The sequence below is a fragment of the Lates calcarifer genome, linkage group LG2 (assembly GCF_001640805.2).
Source record: "Lates calcarifer isolate ASB-BC8 linkage group LG2, TLL_Latcal_v3, whole genome shotgun sequence".
NCBI classification, from domain to species: domain Eukaryota; kingdom Metazoa; phylum Chordata; class Actinopteri; family Centropomidae; genus Lates; species Lates calcarifer.
The window spans coordinates 11,640,876-11,649,742 of record NC_066834.1 but is presented as its reverse complement, the minus strand read 5'-3'; the positions used below and the strand labels follow the sequence as shown (position 1 = coordinate 11,649,742).

The following is an 8,867-nucleotide window of genomic DNA, read 5'->3' as shown; positions in this document are numbered from 1 at the left end:
GAGATTCTAAAATTATCTCATATATCAGTACCATATTTGCAGTTATCAAATTAAACAAGGAGAAAAGCAAATAAAAGAAAAAAATCCAATCAGTTAAAATGACCCTGTACTAGATATAGTAATGATCCAGAAAATTGAAATATGGGCCACAAGAACTGCAAAGATGTTAGCAAACAAACCAAAGTGCCTGCAGAGTAGGCTACAGAGGGTTAACATTAATTTCAAAGCACAACTGATGCTGTCAGGAGAGCTATCTGGGCATGAATCTAAGTGTTGGACACTTTTTAATTTATTCTTTTTTATTTTTGAACACCATCTAAATGTTTATTGTTTGATGTGATTTTAAATGTAACCTTTAACTAACTGAGATCTCCTATTATGAAAATACAGGTGGAAACACTGACCTGCTGGGGACAATAAATTAAGTCTAACATTTACGCTCTGGAGACCATGACATACAATTATTTAATTAACTGATTCACAGAAAATGGTCAACAATTTTGATTGTCAAGGAAAATGCTCAGGATTCTATTTCTTTTCAATTTTTCATCATTGTGCATTGAAAATCTTTAGACTTTGGACTGTTGTTCACACAAAACAATTTAAAGGTATGTCATTGGGGAACTCGTGATGGGCCTTTTTGACTTTTCTGGCAATCAATAATTCATCATAAAATAATTGTAAACAATTATGATTAATCATAAACAATTAGTACTTGCAGTCCCATGCCATAGCTGCACTAAATCTCAACACAGCAGATCTCATATTAGTGGAGGTTTGTCATTGTAGACAAAAGGAAAAACTGTGATGATGTGATGTTCTTAGAAAAAAAACACATTAAAAATTTATTTCGCATTTTACATTTAGCAGGACATCAGAAACAAAAGTCATTTCCTTATAAATTAAACTTATCAAAGCGTCTGATTAGTCTCAGAATGTATCACAAATATTCATATATTCTCAACGATTCCATTTTTAAGGGGGTAACAGTTAACATGTACATATGTGCAAAAGTGATCTCATTAGGTTTTACTTACTACCACAAAATGATCAACAATATTTCCAATCAAACTTGTATCTCAGTTAAAGACATCCATCCTGGGTGTATTCTTTACAGCACTGATGTGGCTTTCACTATTGGTAATTTCAAGGACAAATATTTATTCACATCACCAACATTGGCAGAAATAACTAAAACAAAAATCAAACACAAAAGAAAAAAAAACAAGAAACCCAAGTCTCCATTAGGTCATGAAAATTTAGCCCTGTGAAAATAGTTTCTACCAGCATCACAATGAGCATGACTGACAAGTGTTCATAAGTATCTGGGGAACTAGGTTTGAAATCTAATTTCCACATCCACAGCCGCAGTCTGCATGGCAGCTATTTTTAAAGCTGGCTGTGATAAGAATGAACACAGTGAGGCCACTGTTAAATGTTCAGAGGTAATGAATACTGTGAAATGTTAAACAGAGAAAACAACAAAAAACACCCATCCACACACACATATAACGAGCTCAGACATCAGAGAGTTTCCTTCAAGGTCTTCAGGAGTCCTCAGTGGTGACATCAAGCTTTCTCTGAGGGATGTAAACAGTTTTGGTGGCTGGTTGTCCACCGGTGGTTACCACGGCAGCCAGAGGCGAGAGGGGGACTGGCGTGTGGAAGAAGCTGTGCTGAGGGAGCCCATTCCCTTTGGGGGTGGTCATCAGAGGCTAGATGACAGATAATGTTCAGTTAGTAAGTTTGCTGATATACTACAGGGGGAGCAAGCAACTTGCTTCTCTGACAGCAAGCGCTGAAGTTTATTATACAGATAATTCAAAAACTCAGCACTTAAAACTGAAGCTTACTGACTCTTTAAAAACACCAGCTGAAAGGGGTATTTGGATTCAAACTGCAGAGTCAAAAACACTTTGACAGGTACTTTCAAAACTACTACAGCATGTTAGTATTACAGTTAAATCAATGCAAGAGAGGCAGAGATTTTAGTCCCTAATACTGTTTTCTGTTTTCACAGAATGAAAAGCAACTTTGACCTAGAATCAGTAGACTGTCCCATTCAATTCAAAGAGTAAAGAACAATTAAATCACTGACTGAATACAGCTGTGTATTTTTACCTGTTGTAGACTGATCAGAGCCACTGGATGCTGGGACACAGACTGCTGGACAGGCACTGGGGACAAAGGTTTGATGAAAACCATGCCTCTCTGCTGCAGAGCCAGCGGGCCCTGCAGCGGGCTGGGCAGGGTGTTGCAGCGTTCTGGAGTCTGGGAGGCAGCAAAGGCATTTCCTGGACTGGAGCCTGAGATCAGACCCAGGTTCTGCAGGGTGAAGTTGAGGATGGCAGGACTGGGGCTGTGGATCTGGTGAGCCTGCTGGGGGGTGCGTGGGGAGGCGGCAGCAGCGGGCCTGTGTAGGCGAAGGCTGGTGGGTGTAATCTCCTGGGCTGGGGCAGGTCTGGACCCTGAAGAACAGTCAACAACAATTTTACTTATAAGTTAATTGTTTAAGACATTTACCCTGCAAAAATACCAAGCATTCTCTTGTTCCAGGTTATTAAATGTGAAAATTTGGTATTTTTCTATTTTGTATCATTGTAAATGTTAGCCTTTTGAATGTCATATTTACCTGCAGTTGGTGTTTGGTAGATGTTGTAAGTGGGTGTTGAGGCCTTGTTGCTTTCTCCCCCTGAACCTTGATTTTCCTTATAGCTGATGAGGGACTGCTGGGAGATTGGGATCAGGTATCCGGCCGGTACTAAAGTCTGGATGGGGACAGAAATTAACATCACACATACTGCTCAAAAAACAAAGGCTGTCAAAAGCTGCCCTGGTATTTTGCAGAAAGCAGCAGGTTTGTACATTTACCTCAGTGTGGAGTTGTCCCGGTGTGAGGGGTACAGCTCTGACTGGCGTTAGTCCCGCCTCGCTGTCTGAGTTAACAGTTTTGTCCTCTCTGTCTAGGAAAGTCTCCAAGCTCTGCTCTAGTGTCTGACTGGCTACAGCACCACCAGGGCTGTTGACAAACTCTGGGTCGAGGTGGAGGGCGCGAGGCGAGGGCCGGCTGGAGAGCAGATTGCCACGACGGGCCTTCAGACGGGCCTGCAGGATCTCACACAGCTTTGGAGAGGTGTCCTACAGGAGGCCAATTGAAAGGGGAGAGGCAGAGAGGGTAGGAAATATTGAATGTCAGAAATAAATAACATAGCAGGGCGATTTAACATGATTTTGTATTTGTATCGTTCTAGAGGAATTTACATGAGACTAGACAATTGCTTTTAAGTTGAATTTACAGAAAGTGATTCAGTCTGTCTGCAACCAATTTTAAGTGTATATATATTTTTTTACCTTAAAGTTGGGGTCAGTCCTCTTGGCTTTATGGGGGCTGTTCTCTGAGGCTGAATCTGATCGCAGCCGTTTGAGCGCCAGGGGGCTGACATCTGACGCCCCGGGGCCTGGCTGGCTCTTTGCAGCAGACTGGTTTGTCGGGCTCTGCCCAGTCTTATCCTCAAAAGTCATGGAGCGCACAGCGAGGCTGGTCGGCTGCGGCTTGGCCAGAGGGTTCGGCCTGAGGGAAGAAGGGTGCAAATACACAGCGTAGGGCCCACTCCCCCGCTGCTGTGGCAACAGGACCGGGATCAGGGGTGGACACTGTGCAGGGATGTAAGCGACGGAGCCCGCGGGCTGGGCTGCCAGTGGGGTGTGAGGGGTGAGGTGGACAGTAGTGTTGACTCCAGGCTCCTGGGTTGGAGTTTGTAACGGTGCCTGAGGCGGTTCCATTGAAATAGAAGAGGCTGGCTCTAGCCTCACAGCAGCTACATTAGCAGCAGCAGCAGCAGGTTTTGGATCTTTAGCTCCAGTCCTGGAACAGAAGCAGGCCTCACATTTATCAATCTAGAAATCTACATTGACCTTACTTTAAAATCTAGAGCCTCATTCAAAGCAGGACATTATCCATTACTGTTGTTTTTCTCAGTTGTAAGAGTGATCATGAGGTAAATGATGTTTGAGCATCACGATCATTAACTTATTTACATCCCCTCTAGAGATGCCTCATCAATTAGGGCCAGCTGACAATGTGATATCATTTATAGAACCCAAAACAGTTTAAGCTGAAACACAGTATAAATGAAACTTAAACTTCAAACTTACACAGACTCCTGGTCGAGTTCAATCTTACAAATGGCAGCAAGCTGGGCCATTTTGTTAGGGAAGTCAGTGTTTGATGAATCACCTGAAGACAAAAAAAAAGAGGAAAAGATTAGATGTTAAAGTGTCATCACACCATTCAAAGACATATACCACAATAGACACCTTGTCTGAAAAAACATTTTCTATACTTACTGAGGGCACTTTTGATGGGACTGCTGGGGGCCGAGTTGATCTTGCGTCGGTCGTCCTGAATGCTCTTTGCCAGCTTTATGAGGGAGGGGTGCCGGGTGAAACTGCGTTTAGCCCCGGGCGATGAAAAGAGGTTTTTGGCACAGTTGTCTACAGACGCACGTGACTCCAGTACATTTTTCTTTTTCGATGGGCATTCGGATGTGGAGCTCTCCAAGTCTGAAACAAGACTTTATCGTTTAGTTTGGTGACTAGGATCCCAAAATTTAAAAACTAAATGGGAAGAAAGGTCTGGTGATACCTTTGACTTCTGGGAATTCTACAAGGCCGACCCATTCAAAGGCCGGTTTCCTCCCCCTCTCTTCAGTCACGTGGACTTTCTCTATGAGTTTCAGGCTCCGCAGCACATTAGCTATATCATAGAGCCGGCGCACTTTGGCTGCAAACACATGAGCAAACAGCAAGATTATCTACTGCCAACTGAGAGACATATTGTGCCAAAAAGAAAATCACACACACAACAATACAATACACTGCATCTCATGCAGGCAGAAGACAAAAAACATGAGACATTTGGAACATGTTGGCACTGAAAGAAACAGCCTCCAGTAGACTGTTCTGACTGTAGATTAGATCTAAAAATCATACACCAGCACCATTTTACTCTAACCCTAATAGTGAAAAATATACTTCACCTGGTGGGCTATGTACTTACTCTTGAACTTGTTCTTGTCCTGATCTGCACACTGGTCCTCTCCAATCAGGATCTTTGCAGCCACATCCAGACTGACCACACGAGGAGTAGACACCAGGAAGAGCATGACAAATTTCTGGCTCATCACCCGGAGAGATTTGTCCTTCCGACTGTTAACAGAGGCTGGACAGGACAAACAGCAAATCAAGAGGTGGAAATTTAGTGTTGATATGAATTACTAAAATAGCAAGCACTTTTGTGTGCAGGAACCTGTCTCTACTGTTGTGAAGATAAAATTTCACAACACTAAAAAGGATTATTTCATGGAATGTGGTAGCATAATTGCATAAAGCATGGTATGTAGATTCATTTTTAATTTTAGAATAAATAACCACTATCAACCATGCTCTGATTGATATATGGATAGAGGAAAATATCACAGGAGGTTCTCCAGCTTCTCACCTGCTTTGAACTCTACTCCTGGAAGCTCCACAAAGAAGAGCTCCTTCTGTCCCTGCTCCCCGCCTTCCAACTCCACTGCCTCCTCGTTCTCTTTCTCTTCGCCGTCAAAGTCGAACTCCTTTTCCAGGAGACGTTGCCGGATCTGCTGCATCTGCTGACCGTACCGCTGTGCCTCACCCACGCGCTTTAGAATGGCCAGAGTCTGGGCCAGTTTGGACCGGCCGTGCCACGTGTAGCGGTTCTTTGCGGAGCGGCTCACCATGTGCAGGCTCTCCAGCACATTCATGATGTCGTAGATGCGCCGGCGCTCCACATCTGTGCAGATGGAAGGAAAACACACAAAATGCAATGATACAATGATGCAACTTAATAAATGAACTAGTAGCACAATTATATACTGGTATAAATATGTTTCCCACAAACTCCCAAACCCAAACTGAAATTAGTGTTGAATCCATCGTGTACAGGTTCACAGATTAAAGAGTATGAAAGCAACTGTTTTTAGTTAAAGAGCGACAGAGAACACATACTGAGCTCAGTGGCTACATCATCCAGACAGATGTCATTGTTGAGGGCAGTGTCTGGGTAATCTGGGTAGCGGGCGAGGAACTTGTGACACAGCAAACCCAGACTCTTTTCTTTTCTGCTGATCATTCTCTCTGAATCTTCTCCATTTTCAACATCCTACAGGAAGATAACAGAGAACAGCAGGTGAGAAAAATATTCATTTGAACACCTTGACTTATCAAAAGAATCTAACGTGTTAAATCAAGGATTAAAAAAAAAAAAAGATACCTGGGTAGGGTCAAGACCTTCCCGTCCGTCATTGTCCATGCACAGCTCCTTCTCTCGGTTCCTGATGTCAGGACTAGCAGCACTAATGAGCATTTTAAGGTTGGACGTTGGTGTCCAGGGATCAACAGAACCTACTTCCCTTCCCTTTTTAGGTGTAGTGAGGGGACCCATGGTTAGCTGGTTCTCCACTGACACTGAGCACGTTCCAAATAATTTCTTTGAGGTATTTACTGGAACCTAGGGTGCTACAAAGCCATCATCCTAGTCAGCAAAAGGAGAAAAAGGAGAAAGGAGAAAACAAAAAGGGGATTAAGAAAGGAATCCGTTCATTGCTTCTGAGGAATATCTCATAAAAAACTACTCAACAAATCATTTCTCAGAAACATTTAGATTCCTCCGTACTTATCACTATCCGTCTGTCTAATAATTGCACCACTGAATTAGAATACCCTCCATCTTATGCCCTGGTTTTGAAAAGATTTGATACCTCTACTCTATATTGAGCTAATTTCCCGTTTGTTCTATGACGTCTCTTTCCCCTTCAATAGGGAATTTTTTGACATACATGCTTAAAACATGACTCAAATGATCAATCGATTACTAGAAGTTTGCTTCAGTGAACCAATCGACTGAATAAGTCATCGTTTCAGCTCCAGTGCTGTGTTGCTTGGGGAAATAATGGAACTGTCAGGGGCCCAACAACACATTTTTGCCCCGTAGGAGCGATTAATTTATACTAGCTAACATTGCTCCCCCCAAAAAACTTTAAAACATGCTCACCTGAAATGTCTCTACATTATTGAAGTTTGTCTGCATTATTATTTAGTATCATTAATGTAAACCCGTAATATTAAATTGATAAACACTGCTAAATGAATGATACAGATAAGGTACTTACTATCTTAATTATTTCATTAGAATATTTTCAGAGACAGCCTTACCGCTTTTTGAGCGCAACTTATTTCTCAGGTACCAACATTTTTAAACCAGCGTGACAACACTGAGTAAAATAATATATTGATGGTCAAATTACATTACCCTTTGCCTTTCCCGGGTAGTAATATTGATTTTAAAATCTGTTAAAATCTAATCAAAACAGCAACATCGGTATTGGCGGTAACTGACGTACGTTCTATCGAATCCTCGAGTCCAACGGACGCGACGGTGCCGCCCTTTTTGTGAGACTCAGCCAATGGGAGCGCGGCGCGAGGCAACGTAGCGGAAGTGAAGGTTGTCCCGCGCAGGTAAACTGTTTTTGAAATCCTTGGCGCGGAACGTCTATACGGTAACAGCGGCGGCTTGCTTTTAAACCGGTTTTAAACGTTCGTGGCGTTGTCTGAATCATCACTAACGTTACGAGGAAAACGTTGCTGTACGTTTCACGGGGACTGGGTTTAAAAACGGTCAACGGTTAATGTTTGTTGTCGCATAGCCAGCTACGAGCGCCCGCCGTCTGATAAGGCTTACTGGTAAACGCACATTTCATGAAATACAGAAAAAAACGGACAAACCAGAAACATTTTACACACCGACGGTTGTGCTGTAAAGCTTAAAATAAACTACAATAGCCGAGGTTACGTGGCCTGCATGTGAATCAGTGGGGAGGCGGTAACCCGGCGACACCGAAACCAGTGCTTCAGTTTAACGAAACACATTGATTTTCTCATTTTTATAGGATAGATGAAATTCAGAGATATATGTAGACTTACCCAAATCCACGAATTAAGCCTTGCTCAGAGGAATAACCCCATCTTCACGTTAATGTTGTAGATTCCAGCCTACGAAAGTGGATTTTTATAACAAGTTTCCACGTACAGAGCGGCGAAAGAGACATACAACCCCCAGGTGAAACCGCAAAAATGTGAATCTATCTAGGGTTTGCTTTTTCCTATCTTCTCCTCCTGCTACTAAACAGTGGCCTCGGTCTTGGTCAACTTTACTACAGTGCAGTAAAGTTTGCCCAGTTGTATGGGTGACCACCAGCATTTGGCCCGCCCAGTGTAAGCATGCTGCTCACGTCAGCCACTTCCTCCATGTAGGGAGATAGGCGGGACCAGATGCATGCAGTCCTGTAGTCCAGATAGGCACTAAAACAATGGTGGATTAAGTATAAGTATTCAGGTCCTTGTTTCACAATATTTGGTCTGTCTTAAAACAATAGTCACATACCCATATGAACATTTAAACAAGCCACACTTCCAATTTAAAGGACAGAATCCCTGGTCTTCCTTCCCAAATGTGTATTCAGAACTGTGTCTGTCTGATTTGAGGCTTCATCCTCTCAGATTAGTCAAATCATGTGGATATCTTCCAAAACTTGCAGACTTTTTAATACAAAATTCACTTTTTGTTACAACCCATCTCCTGCAACTCAACGGAGTCTGAAACACAAAGAGTTCATTTAATACTGAAAAGGTAACTTTGGAAGATACCCACTTGATTTGACTAAAGGAACCCTCACATAGACTTTGGAGTGTTAGTGTTAAACCCACCACTGCATTGGAACACATTAGAAAATGCTTGTAAGAATAATAAGGACAATGTACTTAAAGAATTAAAATTAAAGTGCAGA

The 8,867-nt window shown here is 42.5% G+C and overlaps 2 protein-coding genes across 4 annotated transcripts in view; one reads left to right on the top strand and one right to left on the bottom strand.

Moving 5' to 3' along the window:
• Positions 1–813: 813 nt before the first annotated feature.
• Positions 814–8,287, bottom strand: e2f8 (E2F transcription factor 8). 2 transcript variants are annotated; one of them, XM_018683312.2, is made up of 13 exons: positions 8,005–8,287; positions 6,296–6,556; positions 6,031–6,184; positions 5,501–5,815; positions 5,060–5,221; positions 4,646–4,783; positions 4,348–4,563; positions 4,156–4,237; positions 3,352–3,865; positions 2,872–3,138; positions 2,633–2,768; positions 2,122–2,468; positions 814–1,715 (listed from the first exon to the last, which is right to left on the bottom strand). In XM_018683312.2, exons 2-13 carry the CDS (start codon positions 6,464–6,466, stop codon positions 1,548–1,550), a joined length of 2,670 nt encoding a protein of 889 aa, XP_018538828.1. In that variant the 5' UTR covers positions 6,467–6,556; positions 8,005–8,287; the 3' UTR covers positions 814–1,547. The 2 variants fall into 2 exon arrangements, with proteins under 2 accessions (XP_018538828.1, XP_018538829.1); XM_018683313.2 differs by lacking the exon at positions 8,005–8,287 and adding an exon at positions 7,334–7,411.
• The window catches only part of nav2a (neuron navigator 2a), a 206,204-nt gene continuing 204,830 nt past the window's right edge, over positions 7,494–8,867 (top strand). For both annotated transcript variants that reach the window (XM_051075360.1, XM_051075361.1), the window contains exon 1: positions 7,494–7,764. The gene's annotated coding sequence lies outside the window, so the exon portion shown is untranslated. The remainder of the gene's footprint in view (positions 7,765–8,867) is intronic.